This window comes from Trachurus japonicus, chromosome 21 (genome assembly GCF_045865225.1).
Source record: "Trachurus japonicus isolate A0001 chromosome 21, Traja_1.0".
Lineage (NCBI taxonomy): Eukaryota > Metazoa > Chordata > Actinopteri > Carangiformes > Carangidae > Trachurus > Trachurus japonicus.
This window is the reverse complement of record NC_140927.1, coordinates 1,709,914-1,730,266: the sequence shown is the minus strand read 5'-3', so window position 1 is coordinate 1,730,266 and position 20,353 is coordinate 1,709,914. Positions and strand designations below refer to the sequence as shown.

The window sequence follows — 20,353 nt, the reverse complement described above, 5'->3', positions numbered from 1 at the left end:
GCCATGACAGAGGTGTCATTCAACTTGTTGTAAGTCGATGTACCATCACAAAAGTTATGAAAATATTTTATGAAGGTTGAAAAGTTCCTTAGTGTTGGTTTAACCCTTTTTTTTCAGATGAACAAAACCTCTTGGTGTCAAAGAGGAATATGCAAATCTGGTCGCTTTTCCTCTGTTTTGCTAACCCTCCTTCTGGCCATGCATTTGTGCATTTGTTTACGATGTTACGATATGTATATCTGTGTAGTCTTAACTGTCATAAACAAAAGATTGCTGGTTACAGAGCGTGTTTGTGTCGCAGCACGCGGAGACGAGAGCTGGGACACTGGGGCGGCGGCCAAGTACCACACTGATGTTGCATGCTGCATTCATGAAAACAGCCAAAATAATCAAAAAATGAAAAGAGCGTAAAATGAGCACCCCCGTCCCTTAGGGTTATTTTGGCCCTGCACACCCACACAGGTGTTTTTTTCACTTTTGGATAATTACACATCCATCAGCCACATTCTGAACACAACCAAACACTCCGGAGAGAATACGTCTGATATCAACCACAGTAGAGTGGCTTCAGCTATTCTTCACCATTTAAGGAATTACTTTATTTCAGATACACGGAGACTGCTCCAGTGTTTGTATATTACTGGCATATTTCAGAGGGAAAAGCCAGATTCCACGCTGTGGCTGTATTATAGTTACAGTGAACGCAGCACACAGGCGGGGGAGCGAGGGCTCTTGAGTCAATTCCAGCCCAGGAATCGGGGCTAAAATAAGCATGTAGGGTCCTCGAAGCAGCTGCTGCCGTCTCTGTGAAAAACACTGCCCCCCCCCCCCAAAGGAAATGGTGCGGCGCGGAGTCCAAGTTTGTGATTGCAGTGCGGATGTGCTGATAATGGCGGCGCAGGGGCCTGGAAGTCAAGTGCTGCTAGTGACAACAAAAGTGACAATGTGTTTATGACCACAGTAGCTCGGAGGAGGATCGGCCAAGATTCCTTCTGCCCTCTTCTTGCCAGAGACACTGGAGAGTTTTAAAGTCTCTGACAGTAATAATAAGACTCAGCTGAATGTATACATTGTAGTTTTAATGTGCCTCCTCAAGAGCAAACAGTGGACCACACAAGGATGAAAGCTGACAGACACACCCTGACACACACACACAGTGAACTCATCCCTCATGCAGTCGGTCTTAGCCCCTGAAATTGAATTATGGTCCCATTTCCTCCCACTCTTCATTGTGGCCTTTTGGCTTTTGGGAAAAAAATCCCGCAAAACTATCATCCGACAGCATCAGCGAGCGCCTCGGCCCTGTCTTCTCTCTGCTCCAGTTGTTTCCTGTTCACTGACAACATGATCTGCTCTGACTCAGACACCACAGCACAGCACCGCACATCAGCTGGAAATCTATCATGGATGCCTGAGCCGGAGCATGCACCAGAGCGGGCTATAACAGCAGAGGATGACGCGAGTGTCCTTGGAAGACTGCAAGTGTGAGGGAGTGAGTGAGTCAATTTATTAGAAAATGAACAGATTCATATTGAAGCTGCAGAAGCAAACACACTGACTGTTCCTGCTGTGCTTACTCTACCTGGCTCTGACTGGAAACATAATGGACTTGGTCTACCAGGAGCATTTAAAACAACCATGGGACACCTCAGAGTCTCTAACCACCTCCATCAGGTCAGAAAAACGCCACGGACATCGGCCGCTCGGCTCCCACCACAAACCCACTGTGACCGAGGAGTCGGCTCACCGCCGCCGGCGATCTGCAGACGGTTCCTGTACGTTTACATTCATCTGTGGTTAAAGGGATAGTTAAACATTTTGGCAAATTGTCCCATTGCCATAATCCCTATAGTTTTAGGAGTAGGTTTGTTACTTTTAATTGTCGGTGCAAGCTATGGAGGCTAATGGGATTTCTTGGTTTCCCTCATCAAACTCATCAAATAAACAATCCAACAACTCAAAAACGCTCTGGTGGACAAGTTGTGACCTGCACATTCAGCACGCAATGAGATAATAACAGAGCGTTACCAGGTGGAGTTGTTTTCAAGGTAAATTCATGCAAAACTGCTGATGCGCGTTCCTATTGCAGGCAGTTTTTCAGCAAGCAGTCTGGCTTGCTCAAGCGTGGTGACGAACCTACACCTAAAACTATAGGGATTATGGCAATGGGCCAAATTGCCAAAATGTTGAACCATTCCTTTAAAGAAGTGTGACTGGATCCCAGTGACAGCGGACTAGTTTATGCCATAATGTCGGCTGTAATTTGTTAGTTGTTGGAGATTTGTTACTAATCTCCTCAGCGCCTCAGGAGGGGACCATCTGTCTCCTCCAGTCAATTAGCTAAAGAGCAAACCATAGCTTAAGATCCTGGCAGAGGCCACTCACACTCAAGGAACTAATGTAGGTGTTGGAGGATTTTTACTGGCCATGAAACATTTAGTCACTGATGTTGAATAATGATGATATTACTTACTGCTACATTATACAGCTTGTTTTTGAACACTATGAATTTAGATTAATTAAGACATTATTTAACATTGTTTAAATTATTTGGGGCCATGTTGAAGATTAATTTATAGTGACTGTAACTATATTGATATTTATTATAAATCATAATCACAGTGTAATCTGATTTACACTACTCACAAAATGTTATGGGCTTTGGATGAAATTTCCAAATGCACCTAAAATGCACTATACCTTTACAGGTTAACTTAATCTGACCTTCTCTAAATTTTTGAATGCAACTGTTGAATGTTTCAGTACTTATTACATAACATGCTGTTCTCTAACAAGGAGATTAAAGGAGGAACTATGCAGGATTCTTACCTTAACTATGCTACATTGTTACCTTAATTCAGTGTTTTTCAACCTTGGGGTCGGGACCCAACGTGGGGTCGCCCAGAATTCAAATAGGGTCGCCTGATTGAAAAAAAAATATATTCTTTTATTTTTATTTTTTTACTATTTATGATTCTTCTTAAAATTATGATTAAAAACACCACACACAATCTTAAACAACTGTATTCTATACTTTCACTTTTCTCAAATATAAATCGAGTAAAAAAAAATGCAGCATAAAGAAATATCTGAGCTGGCGCATCTTGATTGACGGCCGTGATCACGTGTCAATCAAGATGCCTCAGCTCAGATGGGGTCACAAAAAACCACTGCCTTAATTAAACAGCTTTGGAGTAATTGTGATAAATGACTTGTAACTTGTCACGAGGGAGAATGGAGGCTCTCTGCCTTCCACCTAGTGTCTCTTAGCGGAAAACCAAACTGGCAAGATCAAAGCCACCAACCCGGTGTCCCAGCTCTCGTCTCTGCGGCACCACGACACAAACACGTAATCCATAATCTCTTCTTTATGTTAGATAAGACTACACAAATATACATGTTGTAACATCACATATGATATATAACGTTATCCACTGCTTCCACAGCTTCGTTGTAAACAAATGCACATGACCGAGGGGAGGGTTAGCAGACAGTGTTCCCCCACAGGATGAATCTGACTTACTTTGACTCTGAAGTTATTTTTTTCTCCCGTGCCCTCAAGAGGTTGATCTTCTTTGTTTACTTTAATTGGTATGAAATGAGATGCAGACACTGTTTGTGATCCCACCCTCAGTTTGGTTTACAATTTAATACTGGAGCTGCTCTGATCTTGTCCTATAATGATACTGCTACAGGTCAGCGAGTACACAAGACTCATCGCCGATCAAACACCACATGAAATATTAATAAACTTTATAGTCTCACACGTGGGTGTTCCTGGAAATCATAGAGAAGAAGAGCTGACACTGGAATATACTGTAACATTAGATTAACAATTAGATCAAAATAGCAAACAACTGTGCTGACTTTCCAGTGTTAATCAGTAGATATGAGCAGACTCACACGCTGAACTAAGATAAAGCCCTGCCACCTGTCACACAGAGTATCTGACAGGTGAACTGTAGATGAGCATGAGCATCTGTTTGTTTGGCCTCTCCAGTGGTTGGTCCTCTGCCCAACGTCTCTGGACTGGGTGATTATGGCAAAACTCTAAATCATGATTAATTGAACTTCTTTCCTTTTTTTTTTTTACCTCGATTACATTAATGACTGATTATCTTCGTTTTGGGTACAAGCTGCTCACACAGTCGTCTCAATGTTTGAGTTTTCCTCCATGTTGCTTCCATTTGGCGACTGGATGGGGCGGTGTCACCTGACTGCACAGCCAGTAGAGTGTTTGTCAGGGGAGGGTCCATCAGTAGGAGAGAATAATGACATAGGCAGGATTAGATCGGTTAGAGGCTCTAAATGTGGGATTTGATGTGGGAATTTTTGAATTGATTGCCCAGCCCTAACTTGCCTTATATCTTCTCTTCTCTGCTAGGTAAGGTAAAAGGAGGTGATGCAAAGATTATTGATATTACTGATAGTATTTTTCTATTATATTGATATTATACCGTTATTATCAAGATGTTTATCATACATTTTTTTTTGTTTCATTTTTTTTTTTCTTCCTTGTTATGTACTTTTAAAGGGGAACTATGCAAGTCCGCTTGCTTTTCCACTGTTTTGGTTATGCTCCTCTCACCCATGTGCATTTGTTGACAAATGAAGCCGGCGAAAAATCAATAAATGGAGCGGTGAGTAATGTCACATAACATATACGATGTTACAAGGTGTGCGTTTGTGTAGTCTTAACCGTCATGAACAAAAGACTGCGGGTTACGGAGTGCGTTTGTGTCGCGGTGTGCAGAGAGGAGAGCTGGGACACCGGGGTGGCGGCCAGGTACTACAATGATGTTGCAAAGTTGGTTTTCAGCCGTGAAGACAGAGAGCCTCCGCTGTCACTCGTAACAAGTCACAAGTCATGTAGTTAACTATCACAATTACTCCGGAGCTTTTTAATTGAGGTAAAAATGTAGCATAGCCACGGGAGAAATCCTGCTTAGTTCCTCTTTAACTTTGAATTTCCTGAGCTGAGGCCCTATATAGGTCATTTGGGTCTCTTGTTTGGCTTGCACCCGTTGTAACTTTTGTCTCTCTGCCAGTGTATTTTAATCTGTCTTTTTTTTTTGGTGCGAACAAATAAACTAAACTAAAACTAAAGAAATAACTGAGGAAACGTGCATCTTGGGAAATGAGAAATGAAATCTTCAGGAGCAACAAGCAGCATCAGATACTGGATCACCTGTCAGCAAGCTTCAAACTGTTCTGAGGCTTCTTCTTACTTTTATTAGAACAGAACAGCTGACTTTTTTTTATGATGAGGCCAAACTATTTCCACTGTCAGTTCTGTCAATTTTACTGGTGCAGGTTGATCTTTACTTTACCATCACTGAGGACCACAGAGTCACTTTTGACGTAAATGTAAACCCATACAAGTTGTCACAGCTGCAGGTTGTGGCTGTAGACTCAGCAGGTCATCCTTTGTATCCATTTTTTAAATTTTTTATATTTTTTGGGCTTTTTTACCTGTTTTTTTTGACAGTTTAGTTGAGAGAGACAGGAAATGGGGAAGCAGAGAGAGGGCGAATGACATGCAGTAAAGGACCTCCCGATGCGACCCATATGCAGCGAGGGGCGCCTGCTCAACCCACTGTGCCACACGACGCCCCATCGTTTGTATCTATGTCTACAAGTTTATCCTTCCTGTCATGTACTCAACTGAAAACAACTCAGCTATCAGACCCCGTGTCTATGAATACATATGAATGGGATCCAGCTGGGTCGGCCACTGAAATCACTGCTGCTACATATTTAATGAGATACAGTAACACTGATGTGGGCCAACCAGTGCTGCCTCACACACACACACACACACACACACACACACACACACACACACACACACAGGACAGTCTTACCGATGGCGGTCTCCGGCATGGCGAACATGGTCTTCTCCGTGGCCACTCTGAAGCGTCCGTGGACCGACAGTCCCACTCCCTGCAGGTGGAGGAGAGGAAGGGTCAAGGAAACAAATCAGTGTCATGATGATGCAGAGAAGAGAAGGAGAGAGAGAGAGAGAGAGAGGGTTAGGTTTAGAGAATTAAGAGTCTGTAAACACTGTTCTTCAGGAGAAATAGAAACTGAGGCCCATTTCCCCCCCTCCTGCCCCCTGTACCAAACTGAGAGAGAGGTTTTCCTACAGCAGATAACTGCAGCAGATCCATCATATCAGGGAAAAACATGTGATGAACATGTTAAAAGTCTATTCCAGGCACTTTTCATAAGTTTTTTTCTGTTGTCATCAGATATTCACTCTTATTCAGTGAGAGGTCGGAAGAACTTTCATTTACCTCTTTGTCGTACCTCCAGTCATAAATCTTCTATCAAATTTCATGGCCCCCAACTCTGGAACTCTTTAGATAGGTCTCTTAAGCTTATATCATCCTACACAATGTTTAGGACTAGTTTGGTGAGGTATCTTCTATTCAGGCAAAAATAATACTCTATGTCTAGTATAATTGAAATTAATTTGTAATTTTATGGATATCTGTTTGTTTGTTTATTGTGTTTTTTCTTTGTTTCTTTCTCTTCTTTGCTTTTCTTTCCTTTTTCTTTTTCTATTGGTTCATTTGTTTTAGTGATGTTGTATTGAGGGGGAGGATTTTATATAAGCCCTTTGGGCTTCTTTTCCTCTCCTGCACAATTATTTGTCTTTGTATTATTAAATAAAATTCTTGTTTTATCATTGTGCATATGAATACAATAAAAAAAATAAAATAAAAAATATCTGGGAGAAGATCCACAATTTGTAAAGTTACCTGCACAATATGTAACACTCTGCCATGAGACTAGAGAAACACATGGAAGCTGTTATTGATATGATATAATGTTGTTGTTTTTCATTTCTTTATTTTATGTATTATTATTATTATTATTATTATTATTATTATTATTATTATTATTATTATTATCATCATCATCATTTAATATGAACTGTATATATATATATTTCATTACATATAATAACTTGCAACTGCCTAATGACACCCAATCTGTGTATAAGAGAGATAACACTTCATCAGCACACACACACGCATAGGGTATACAGCATAAATGTATATATACTTTTTAAAAAAATGTATTTTATTTGTATATATTTGATTCTGTTAGTTGTATTTGTTTTGTTTCATTGATTCTTGATGCTTTGGCAACATAGTTCTCGAGACTACACAGAACAGAGGGAGGAAAAAACAGGGCAGAGAGAAAAAACATTCATCACTGTCACCTCCGCAGAAGTTTGGGATGAGAAATGCTGACTGGAAAAAAGAAAAGTGAACCAGGCCAAGTGTGTGTCTGTGTGTGTGTGTGTGTGTGTGTGTGTGTGTCTGTGTGTGTGTGTGTGTTTAACGTCTATGGCTCTCAGCAGGGAGAGAGGTGAAGGCTAATGAGCAGCACTGGCCAGAGGACATTAAGAACACCGAGGAGGAACAATAAAATCTCTCTCTCTTGCTCTGTGTTTCAGACTATACAGTTACCATGGAAACAACATCCCTGTGCATATACCTTGGACTTACTGCACCAGAAAATGCAGAAACACAGAAGACAGGTGCCTCGTGCTGCTTTTCAGGTGAATGAGGAGCGTGGTTCCGTTACGATCAATAATCAATCAAAACAATCAAACACGACTGACGCTTTCCTTCTCTGATGACACAAACTTCAGTCAGAGGCCACATCAACACACACACACACACACACACTGGAGGGGGGTGGGCTGCTCTACTAATAAAGCCTATGCACCATTAAACAACAAGCTGATCTGCAAAACACAAACAACTAATCACTCATTAACTTATTTGTCCAAACAGCAGGAGATCAATAAAGATAATCAATGTGAGTGTCAAAAGTCCTACATGTAAAAACAGAACCAGGATAAATGGAGTTATAGGAGAAGATGAGGAAGACGATGGATGTTCAGAGGGGACGTATCATCACATGAGTCCTCTGACCTTCACTTTTCTGCTGCTTTATCTGAATGAAGTAATAACTCAGCCATGGTGGGGGGGGCGGGGGGAGCGTTATGATTGGACGTGTGCCGGTGCCTGGGAGCAGGGTCACTCTCTGGTCAGGTCAGCCTGTCATTGGCCGCCGGGGATTAACGGCTGTGAGAGGTCAGCAGGTGAATCCCCACAGCTCCACATTGTCCACATGGGACGGGACCATGCTGCTGAACGAACTCTTCTATCTCGTCTGGGGCCGTTGACTCGCTGTCTTGGTAAGCAACCGGATCCAGGGAGAGAGAGACAGGCCTTTACGTCACAAAAAAAGCACCAAGCTAATAAAATGCGGTGAAACTCTTTCATTTAAGGAATATAATTTACAAGAAAGTCCCCGAGCCATTAAGTTAACATTTGCTTTTATTGTATTACAAGTTAATGTCTATTTTATAAGTTTTATGTTGGTGAACACTTTTATTTTTGGTGAATTTGGTGATTTCCGTCTCCGCTACAGACGGGAACCAGAATGCAGACAAAATTCAGAGTTAAAGGGATAGTTCACCCTAGAATGATATTTCGCTCATTATCTACTCACCCTCATGTTGACTAAGGGCTGGAAGAATTTTCAGAGTCCACCGTCCCTTCTCTGAGTTACAGGGGGTCTTGGCGTAGCAGTGCATTTCAATGCAACGGTTGCAAAGGGACACCAGAGCTCTTCGTAAAAAAACACACACAAATCCAAATCTCGCGTGATTCGCACTCGCAGTAACCGCACTGACGCCGCCGCAAATCACGCGAGATTTGGACGGACCAGGAAGAGGAGCTTCGAGAAGCTTCCGCTACAAACAAGCTTAAAATATAGACTTATTGAATTTTTTTCGGGACAATTACGCAATTTGGGGCTTCAGCACAAGACGGACATTACATACGAGCATCATGGAGGTATTTGGATGTTTTTTTGTGTGTTTGTTTTTCGAAGAGCTCTGGTGTCCCTTTGCAACCGTTGCATTGAAATGCACTGCTATGCCAAGACCCCCTGTAACTCAGAGAAGGGACGGTGGACTCTGAAAATTCTTCCAGCCCTTAGTCAACATGAGGGTGAGTAGATAATGAGCGAAATATCATTCTAGGGTGAACTATCCCTTTAACAGACACCAGGCTGCTCTCTCTCTGAAGAACCTGGTGATGCGAGGCTACTTCTATCTGGTTTGTGTCGTCCACTCACATGGATCTGCTCGTATCACATGGAGGAGGAGTTTCTCTGTGGCCACGCCCACAAAGTCTGTCAGGTTGACAGTGGGGCGTGTCTTTTAAAATGTTGATAAATGAGGGAAATGCTTGTCAAACTGTTGTTTGGTGACATTTTGGAAAATCTTATATTTGCTTTCTTGTCAAGAAATCTCTCCATTAAAGGGATACTTCACCCAAAATCGATAATTCACCAATTTTCTACTCACTGTCATGCCAAGGAAGGGTTTGGAGAACTTTCAGAATCATCAAAACGCTTTTGGAGTTCCAGGGGGTTTCCAGCTGGCAACGGAGTTCACTTTTGAATCGTCCAAAACACACACTATGAAACATCCAAATACCTCCATACTGCTCGTCTGCACTGACCCAAGTGTCCTGAAGCCGCAACATGAAGAAGTTGTTTGGAAAAAAATTATTTGATCTTAGTTTTTATATTTTTTTTGGGGGGGGGGGGGGGGCTTTTACTGCCTTTAGGCCTAATTGATAGCACAGTGAAGAGAGAGACAGGAAATGGGAAGGCAGAGGGGGAGTGACATGCAGGAAAGGGCTGCCCGATGCGGGATTCGAACCGCGGCCGCCTGCAGTGAGGACTGTAGCCTCAACATTCTACCAGATGAGCTAAACGCCGCCCCTGATCTCTGTGTGAGCCTTGTTGTAGTAGCTCTCAGTGGCTCTGTTTGTGTTTGAGCGCATGTACGAGATGTTCGTTCGTTGGTGTAAAACCAATGGATGTATGATGTAAACACGGAACAACATCTCGCAGCAAATCTCGCCCAGCCATTGGGAGCTACTACTACAACAAGGCTAAAAACAGAGATCACATTAATTTTTCCCAAACAACTTCTTCATGTGGCGGCTTCAGGACACTTGGGTCAGTACAGACGAGCAGTATGGAGGTATTTGGATGTTTCATAGTGTGTGTTTTGGACGATTCAAAAGTGAACGCTATTTGTCGCCATGAAAATCCATTGCCAGCCAGATCCCCCCTTGGAACTCCAAAAGTGTTTTGATGACTCCGAAAGTTCTCTTAACCCTTCCTTGGCATGACGGTGAGTATATGATTGGTGAATTATCGATTTTGGGTGAACTATCCCTTTAACAAACTCTAAAGACTGGAGAAAAAACTAAATAAAACTTTATTGATCTTAAATCACAGGATCAGTTGGAAAAATGAGCTGTTACAGCAGCAGCAGCAGTGGGATCATCTGGGAGCATAAAAAGCATAAAACATGTGTGTCATCCCCCCTTTCTGTCTCCCTATTTCCTGTCTCTCTCTGACTATCCTATCAATTAAAGGCATAAAAGCCCACAAAATACAAGAAAAAACAGCAACAACAGGGAAATAACTGTGTTCAAGTTCAGTTGTAATTAGAGGCAGCTGTAATGTAGGCCTACTGCACTGCACTGAAAAGACAGAAAAACAACAAATCCATCTGGAAGCTTAACAATTTTTTTGCTTGATCAGTGAAAATAATTGCTAAGTTACAAATGTACTTTTCTTTTGGTCAAATAATCAATTAATTAACTTCTAAGCGTCAGAACTAGTTACAGTTGTGGGTCACTGTGGTGCAGCCACATCCCAGACCTTCTCCTTGGGCAACAGCAACTGAGCTGCAGGAAACAACGTGAGGGACAGAGACTGTCTCACTTAAAGCTCTATACATCACATTCAGAAAGACCCTGTTGTAGTAAACATTTACAGGCAACTGAGAAAGTTGATTTTGTAAGTGACATTACAATCTGTTTACACTCGGTGCAAGCTATTTTTAGAACGGAGGAGCAGAACTGCGAGCTGCTCAGAGCTACGCTACGGAGGCTAATGGGATTTCTTGGTTTCCCTCATCAAACTCAACAGACAATCCAACAACTCCAAAACACTCTGGTGGACAAGTTGTGACCTGCACATTCATCACACTATGAGATAACAGAACGTTATGAGACTGAGTTGTTTCCGAGGCAAATGCAGAGACTGCTTCCCGAAAAACTGCCACTGACGGGAACGCGCATGAGCAGTTTTGCATGAATTTACCTCGAAAACAACTCTGTCTTGTAATATTCTGTTATTATCTCATAGTGTGATGAATGTGCAGGTCACACCTTGTCTACGAGAGTGTTTTGGAGTTGTTGGGTTGTGTATTTGATGAGTTTGATGAGGGAAATCAAGAAATCCCATTAGCTTCTGTAGCGTAGCTCTGAGCAGCTCACAGCTCTGCTCTGCCGTTCTAAAATAGCTTGCACCAACAATTAAAGGTAATGAACCTACTGCTATGACTATAGGGATTATGGCAATGGGCCAATTTGCCAAAATGTCGAACTATCCCTTTAAAACAGAGCATTTCTTTAAAAAACATGTTAAATAAATGGTGAACTATCCCTTTAAAGTGTGGACTGGTAATAAATGAAATATTGACTTCAAGCTGCATTCATACACATCAATAAAAATAGTCTATGAAATAAAAACCTCTACACAAACGTAAAGGATGCTGCCTGCTGAGAGCTGGATCACTGCGAACCAACTATTAGCGAGTGTGTGATTAAAATAAACAAGATGTCTTCACCTTGCTCTTAGTGAGCAGCCACAGAGCCAGAGAGCGGCGAGGATTAAAACCACTGGACTAGAGTGGAGAGTGAACAGACTGTGCCAGGAGGAGCTGTGTGTCTGTGAGAGCCGGATCCCCACGCAGGACACAAAGACAGACACAGGAGACGCAGACTGTGGCTCCTGTCGGCTCAGGTCATGAAATACACCATGACTGCACTTTGTCAACACGTCAGCACTCAGGCTCAGGGCAAAGACACTCACTGACTTCACTTCCCCTCAGAGGGACGGAGGTGTGGAGATTAGAACAGAGGCAGGACTGAACCCTGTTTATTTTTAAGACGTGTCAGCCATTAGTTTATTTACACATCAAACTAGGAAGGAAGTAATTTGTGTGATAACTCGAAAAATTAGCTATTTTAATAATTAAACTTTATTATTACCATTATTCATATAATAATAATTACATCATAATAAGGAGTGATGTCATATTGGCTCATTACACTGACATTTTCGAGCCATGTGAATCATTTGCATTATGACTGACGGACGAGCATATTTGGTAAAAAGCACATGACTCCCGTTTGACATAGTTCAGCCTACAGGGGGTTTGTTGTCAAATAGACTCAGTGTTATAGCCTACAGATGTTTTCAGTGTAAATACAAGCTCACGTATTAAAGCAGAACTCTGCTCTGCTCTGAGCCCCACTCGAAAAGCCTGCCTGGAACGCAGCATTAGCGAAAACGACCGGACCACTTACTTCTGCTTTAACAAACTCTAAGCAGAAAAGTGATATCATGTTCAAGGGATAGCTCAACATTTTGGTAAATTGGCTCATTGCCATATTCCCTATAGTTTTATGAGTAGGTTTGTTACCTTTAATTGTCAGTGCAAGCTATTTTTAGAACGGTGGAGCAGAGCCGCGAGCTGCTCGGAGGTTAATGGGATTCCTTGGTTTCCCAAACTTGTCAAATACACAATCCAACAACTCCAAAACGCTCTCATGGAAAAGGTGTGACCGGAACGTTACAAGACGGAGTTGTTTTCGAGGCAAATGCAGAGACTGCTTGCCGAAAAACCGCCCCTGACGGAAACGCGCATCAACGGTTTTGCATGAATTTACCTCTAAAACAACTCTGTTTCGTAACATTTCATTATTATCTGATAGCGTGGTGAATGTGCAGGTCACAACTTGTCCACGAAAGCCTTTTGGAGTTGTTGGATTGTGTATTTGATGAGTTTGATGAGGGAAACCAAGAAATTCCATGAGCCTCCGTAGCGTAGCTCTGAGCAGCTTGCGGCTCTGCTCTGCCGTTCTAAAAATAGCTTGCACCGACAATTAAAGGTAACGAACCTACTGCTACTAGGGATTATGGCAATGGGCCAATTTGCCAAAATGTTGAACTATCCCTTTAACAGCAGCTAGTAGCTGGTATTCCCTTTTCAAATTACAGCAAAAATCATAGGTTCAAATAATAAAAATTCCATTAAGCTGCTTCAGTTCCTGGTTCTGTGCAGTCACGAGTTGATCTTCACTGTGACACTGAGCAGAGCTGAAACGTCTGCTGTGAAAAAGCCCTGTTCAGAATGACCTCTGTTATGTGAGTTTCTGTCAATTATTAAGAAATTAAAATTATATCTAAACAGCTAATTTCTATGAAAACAAACATAAAATTGGATGATAATCAACTCAAGTATTGAATGATTTCATAAACTGCTAATTTATATGCTGCATGTTTTATAACACTGTCGTAATTAACACTGACTTTCAAGAGTTTAATTTGAATAAATCATGTTATAGCAAAAACATCCAGTGCTCAACTTGTGTCTATTTATTATTAGATCCTGTGTGAGTCAGGCTGAATCAAGTGCACTTGAAATATAAGATAGATTAACCACAGATGCAACGGCAACAACTTCCCCCCACGGTGCAGGAATAGAAGCTTTTTAACACGAGGGCGAGAAACAGGGGAAAAAAAACAAAAAACATGTTTTTTTGCCGGCGATTGGTTGGATGCTCCGGGAAAGAGCGAGGGACCGTTCGATTCCTCACATCAGCAGAGTTTCACCATAAAAGTAGTGGAACACTGGTAGGTGGTGGTGTGGTACCACCGAGCTCCATATAAGAACATGTCCCCTCATACTGCTGTAAACAATGGAAATGAGGAAAAGCTGCAAGAGGAACATGTTTACACAGAAAGAATAGATCCAGAGAATTTACAACCAGGCCGGGCGGCGTTTACGCTGACTAAGAATGGCCGAGCGCTTCATAAAGCCTTCATTAGGATGTTTGGCTCACTTGGTATAAACCACATATCGATCGAGCAGGTGAGGTGAAATCCATTAAAATGATGGAGTAGGATCTCTGCAGCTACAGCAGAACCACAGTGTGTTGTAACGCAGACTGCTGAAGACACACAGGTATAAACACTTAAAGGGAAGGGGACGTCTGTTTGAAAACCAACAACACGCCTCCTCGCTTCTCTTTCCACATCACTCTTGCACAAAAGTATTCGGGGCCAACAACACGGAGGATCTGGAGACGAGATCCACGAGGAACAGATTACAGTCACACAACTCTCGACAAATATCCATCAGCTGCTCGGCGGCCCCTGTGTAAATGTTTGAAACCTGAAGAGCAAAGTGAGAGAGAGTGGACAGACAGAGACACGGTGTCTGTTCAGAGGCAGAGCGCAGCAGACAGGGATTAATAACACTTCAGCACTCACAGACCTTAAACCCTGGGATTTGAAACTTGGAGAGCAATGATTGATGTTCGTGAGATAAGATCCTGTGATGTAAGAGAGGGTCACTCTGTGTGTGTGTGTGTGTGTGTGTGTGTGTGACCTGCTAATGACATGTCTTTATTCCCTGTTGGTTTGTTATCATGAAGTCCAGAATACGTGTTCGACGTGGGAGTTCTGCCCCGAGTTCAGAGCTGATCTGGGAGCAGCAGAGACTCGGCTGCCTCCAGGACTTTTCCTTATATAGAACTAGCCCTGGTTTTTTTTTTTTTTTTTTTTTAACGCCACTACACACATTAAGCAGAGATCTACCCAGAAGGACGGTTCGCATCAACATCGGCGTCTGCGTGCAAACGTGACAGATGTTTGAAGCAAGACTTCAAATGGCCATCTATTCTCAGAGCCGTCAAAGGGCTGGAAACAATAAAACAGAGTGTGATGATGAGCGGTGCGAGTAAATCTACAAACAGCACAGCTTTGGAGGGGGTTTTTCAGCTGGGATAGTGAACAGAAGTGACTTCACACCGAGGCACGCGGTGCAACAACATGCATGGCTGCCGAGCGCTCAGCTGTCTGCAGGACGCTCCCTTAAACTGTCTCTTCAGGTTTGCTCTGACAAATAAATTACAGCCTCTGTCTGTTGTGTAAAAGTGGGGAGTTATTATCATCATGGCTGTCCAAACACAGCAAAACAAGATGATTCTTCCTTCTCTGAAACTCCCATTGGGAAAATATGTAAAAAGATGAAAGAGGCCGAGGTGGGAGTCCTTTCAGCCACAAGAAAGTTTGATCTGTCTACATTAAAACAAGTGGAATATTTATGGTTGTTGATATTTGTAAGTGAATTCAAGATGAAGAGGAGCTGGACTCATCTGTGTTATGGAATAACAATGTTTGTGTGATGTGAAAGGAGAGTTCAAACTTCTTTAATCTCATTGTTTTTGATTTTCTGGCCTCTGCTGCTTCACCCCTGCAGTCTGACGTCCAGATGCAGGCAGCTGTTTTCAGTAAAAAAAAAAAAAAAAAAAAAAAAAAAAGAGGCTTGGCTCAGCTCACTGTGCATTAGCTGCCCAACAGCAAACCTGGCTGATACAAACACAGTCGCTCTCACCGTATGGTTCAACACAACAACACAAAAACCATGCATCACCATACTACTGTCACTTTATATTCTTCAGCCAGTCTCCGACTATTGTTCCTAATTCTCTGACATTAAAAAGAGCTGACATGCCTCCAAAATAAAACCACACGAGCATCAAGTGTAAAGATCAGACACCAAAAACACAAAGACCTATGACGTCACTGGTTAAATGTACAGGTGCATCCCAGAAATCATAGGATATCATAGAAAAGTTCATTTATTTCAGTACTTATGAATGAATGAATTTATTTCGAACGAATGTGTCTAAAATGTAAAAATAATACAAGAAAAACAAAAAATAAAGATATAAGCATCATCAAATCATATATATATATATTTTTACATAAATATCCATATCATTAAACATACTACATCCATAAAAATATATAAAAACATATACTACATAAATATCCATATTAACTTATAATATCCCCTATATTTAGCAATTCATTTTTATCCCTCATCTTCCATATACCTATTCAGAAATATTTTGTTATTCACTTCAATTCAAATAGTGAAACTCATATATTATATAGGTTCATTATTACACATAGACTGAAATATTTCATGTTCAAATTTCTTTTAATTGTAATGATTATGACTTATATTCAATGAAAACCCAAAATTCAGTATTTCAGAATTTAGAATATTTAGAATAGAGTGATAAAGTTCAGTATTGTAACCTAATGGTGTCACACTCTAATCAGATGATCAACTTTCCTGAGTCTGGTTCAGTTCAGTAGCTCCTCTATCATGGAGAAGACGCTGACCTGACAGTTGTATCCTCATTTCTTGAGATGCACCTTGCTATTTTTCAACAGGTGAAAAAACAGCGGCTCAAACACCGATCTGCACCATGTACCACAGGATTCACAGTGTGAGTGGAGCTGCTGTAGAGAAGGCCTTGTTAGGTCCTCACACATGTCTGCGCCACGGGGACGCTGACGCACATCAGAGACACGATGAGTAACGACCCAGCAGATGCCGGCAGCTCCGAGCGACCTCGGCCACACTTCAGGGGTAAAATCACAGTCAAGGTCACGACAGAGGAGATGAGAACAGGCTCATCCAAACATCAGACACCGTGTCTGAGAATCCAAGGTATTACAAGGTGGTTTTCTATCAAAGTCCTGACAGAGTGCGGGTGCAGCTCTGTCTGACCTGCAAATCAGCACCGTTACTGTGGAGCAAAAGGTGACAATTCATATTCCAATGATATCTGACACCTGGAGGGAAAAACCAGAGACTGCAACTTTGCTTTGTCACTACACATTTCCTCCAACCAGAGGCCACCTTGCCACAGGCAGCAGTGGATGACTGTGCTCTACTGACACCTACTGGACAACCATGTAGCATCACTCATCGCTTATTCACAGAGCAAAGCTAGAGGACAACAGTTGGTATCAGGACGGGGAAAGGTGTTTGCCTGAAAATGCACAAATATCTCATCCACAACTTAACTCTCTAAAGTTAACTGAGCCCAGATAAAGTAAATATATGACTTACCCCTCCCATTGTTATTCCATCAATAAGGGCGATGTATGGTTTCTTGTATGTCCCTGGAAAAGTGGAATAAAATGTGTTAAAACATGAGAGAAAATGTTTGAAACCAAGTGATAAGACAGAGATGTGTGTGGAAATGTAACAACTTTCCATCTGAATGAATATAAAAGCAGATCTGCCAACCTCAGATAATAGTCTGAGGACCATAATAATGTTTCAACATAGGAATCGCTTATAAAGAAAACAATAGACCTGGCTTTGCATATCTGAGTACTGGACTGTATCACACTGTCATGATTAATGTTTTATTGTTTCATGAAAATTATGTTTTACAAAAACTGATACACATCATTATGTAATAAAAATCAGCATTGTGTACAGTATGTTGTAATGTGTTTTTATGAACTGAATGTTCATCATGTCAGTGTCCTCATCTGTCCTCGTGTCAGTTTGACCTCCACAGTGAGCGTACCTATGGCGTTGTTGAGAATGTATTCCTCCCGGAAGAAGTCCTGTGCCAGAGGGTCGCCCACCTTCCCCGCCTCTGTGACCGCTGAGGAGACAAACATGAACGTAGCCACATGTTTCTGCTGCAGTCAGGATGTTCCACATTTAAAAAGCTGCTGCTGCTGCCGCGGCTGAGGCTGCTGCTCACCTCTGATGTCTCCCCCTGCACAGAAAGCTTTTCCACCTGCTCCTTTAATAATGACAATGTCAGTACCATTGTCGTTCTCCCATTTCTACAACAACACACACACAAAACACACTGATTAACACGAAATCATCATCAGACACAAAAAACACATTACTAGTTAAAGGTTATAGCTACCAAATTTTCATCAAAACGATTCATTTTTCAAAAAGGGGGTGCAGAATAAAAGTATTCATTTTACTGAATTTTTTTTTACAGTGTATAAATACAGTAATTGTTTTATGAATTTTGACAGGTCCAAAATGTATAAATATTTACATCTGGTTATGTTGATGTCACATGAGGCGGAACTAGCTAATGCTAATACTAACTAACGGTCAGCCAGTAGGCTAGAAGGCGTGATGCTGCGGGTTTGTCGGGTTCGTCTGCAGGTGAGTTAGTGTGAAATGATTCTGATGTGTTTCCAGTCCGCTGTGAACAGTGGAGCTGCTGCTCGTTAAATATGGTTAGCATTAGCTTAGCTTTAGCTACTAGCCGCTGGCATACCTGGCAACAGCGGGTGAGTGAGAGTGCGATACGCACTGGCCGGTAGGAATTAAACTTGTACCTACATCTTTAAAGGTCTGGACAAACTTTAAAACTTTTGATCCAAACTGTAAAGTTCATATTTAGCCTATATCTGCCTAAGCCACAACTTCTAAAAAAGACTGTTCAGAACTATGTAATCCATATCGAGACACAAAAACAAACACAAAATGACGGCCATTTTAATTTAAATTCATAATAAAAGATTTTTGTGCGTGCCCTTTGCTATCCAACAATAAAGTAATTGCATCCTGAAAACTATCATATGCTCATTGCAGTTTGGGATAAAAGTGTTTTTATACAGAACACTTTGCTTCTGTAAATCTTAACAGCTCTTCAAACCCTCAATAACATCAAGACCTTGAGAAAGTAAAACTAAGTGAGATACTAGTATCATTTACGATCAGTCACACACAGCTGTAATAAACGACACTTGACACACTCGGGTCCTTGACATTTGCCCCAGTTGAGTTAACCAGGCTGTCCACACACCTTGAGCTGAGGGTAGATCAGTCGGATCATGTTCTGGTTGAGGGCGTTGAGGACTTTGGGCCTGTTCATGGTGATGACACCAGCTCGGCCCACTCTCTCCATGACAACCTCTGGTTCCACATGACTGGACATCTGATGGGAAACAGAGACGACAGACAGATCTTCACAACAGACAAGAGCAGAGTCACTCGGCCGCAAAGTGAACAGAGAATCATCAGCTTAGCAGATTACAGAGCAATGAGTGTCTCTGTGAGTGAGGATTGTCTAAATACACAACGTACACCAATAAATTAAGCTGTGAAAATGGAGGTTGGCTTCACACAATCTTTAACATGACCTGCAGAAAGACTTAAAACTGACTGAATTTATTAGCCTGGGGAATTCAGATCAACTTTAAAGGATAGAGAAAGGAGATCCATCGACTCCTGTGATTGTGATTGCCTCATGTAATTTGTAATTTGCCCTCTGTTATCTGTCATCTGTCAATTCTTATGTTGATTGTGTAAATCTATGTAGAGTTGTTTGTGCGCTGCTCTCTCAACCAGGTTGCTCTTGTAAAAGAGGTTTTTAAATCTCAATGAGTTTTTACCTGGTTAAATAAAGGAAAAAGAAAAAAGAAAGAAATGAAAAACATTATAAAACAGTCTCTATTATGTTTGAATGAAAACCTCACATCAATGTATTTCCTTTTATCGGCTCAATTCACTCAGTCAATCAACATACAGATCAGAGGACATAGGGATCAAACCAGCAACCTTAAAGGGATAGTTCAACATTTTTTGACAAAGCCGCCTATTGCCATTATCCCTATTATGTCACAGGAGTAGGTTCATTACCTTTAATTATCGGTGCATGTTGTTTTGAGATCAGCGGGGCAGAGACGTGAGCTGCTCAGTGAACACAATGGAGGTGAATGGTACATGTCTCCTGTCCCTCATCAAACTCATCAAATACACAATCCAACAATTCACAAATGCTCTTGTGGGAAAGTTGTGACTTGCACATTCACCATGCTATGAAATAATAATGTATTATGTAACATTATGACACATGAAGCAAATACAAGGAACTACTTGTAGGCTACTACTTGCCAAGCAGGGTGTCTGGAATGTAGTTCCAGCTTTGCATTTGCCTCAAAAACAACTCTGTCTCATAATGTTACATGATTATTTCATAGTGTGGTGAATGTGTAGGTCACAACTTGTCCTTGAGAGTGTTTTGGAGTTGTTGGATTGTGTATTTGAAGGTAACGAACCTACTGCTATGACTATAGGGATTATGGCAATAGACAAATTTTGACAAAATGTTGAACTATGTTTTTAATGGACAACCTGAGCCCAACAGCTGCAGATACTGGACACTGGTATTAAACAACTGTGTTCACTCAGATCCCCTAAATAAAACTTTATCTGCTGAGGTTGAAGGTCAGTGTTGCCATGGTGAGGAGGTGTCTTTCTGCAAAACCACTTGATCTGTCAGGAGGAGCCACTTGAAGCATGAGAGTTGAC

General features: G+C 41.6%; 1 protein-coding gene across 1 annotated transcript in view; it reads right to left on the bottom strand.

Annotated features, from left to right (window-relative positions):
- Positions 1-20,353, bottom strand: part of hibch (3-hydroxyisobutyryl-CoA hydrolase) — a 32,611-nt gene that overhangs the window by 11,814 nt on the left and 444 nt on the right. Inside the window, exons 3-7 of the mRNA XM_085765028.1 lie at positions 18,846-18,977; positions 17,772-17,856; positions 17,589-17,669; positions 17,120-17,172; positions 5,865-5,943 (exon numbers count right to left, since the gene is read on the bottom strand). Of these exons, the coding sequence (XP_085621154.1) occupies positions 5,865-5,943; positions 17,120-17,172; positions 17,589-17,669; positions 17,772-17,856; positions 18,846-18,977 (430 nt within the window). The remainder of the gene's footprint in view (positions 1-5,864; positions 5,944-17,119; positions 17,173-17,588; positions 17,670-17,771; positions 17,857-18,845; positions 18,978-20,353) is intronic.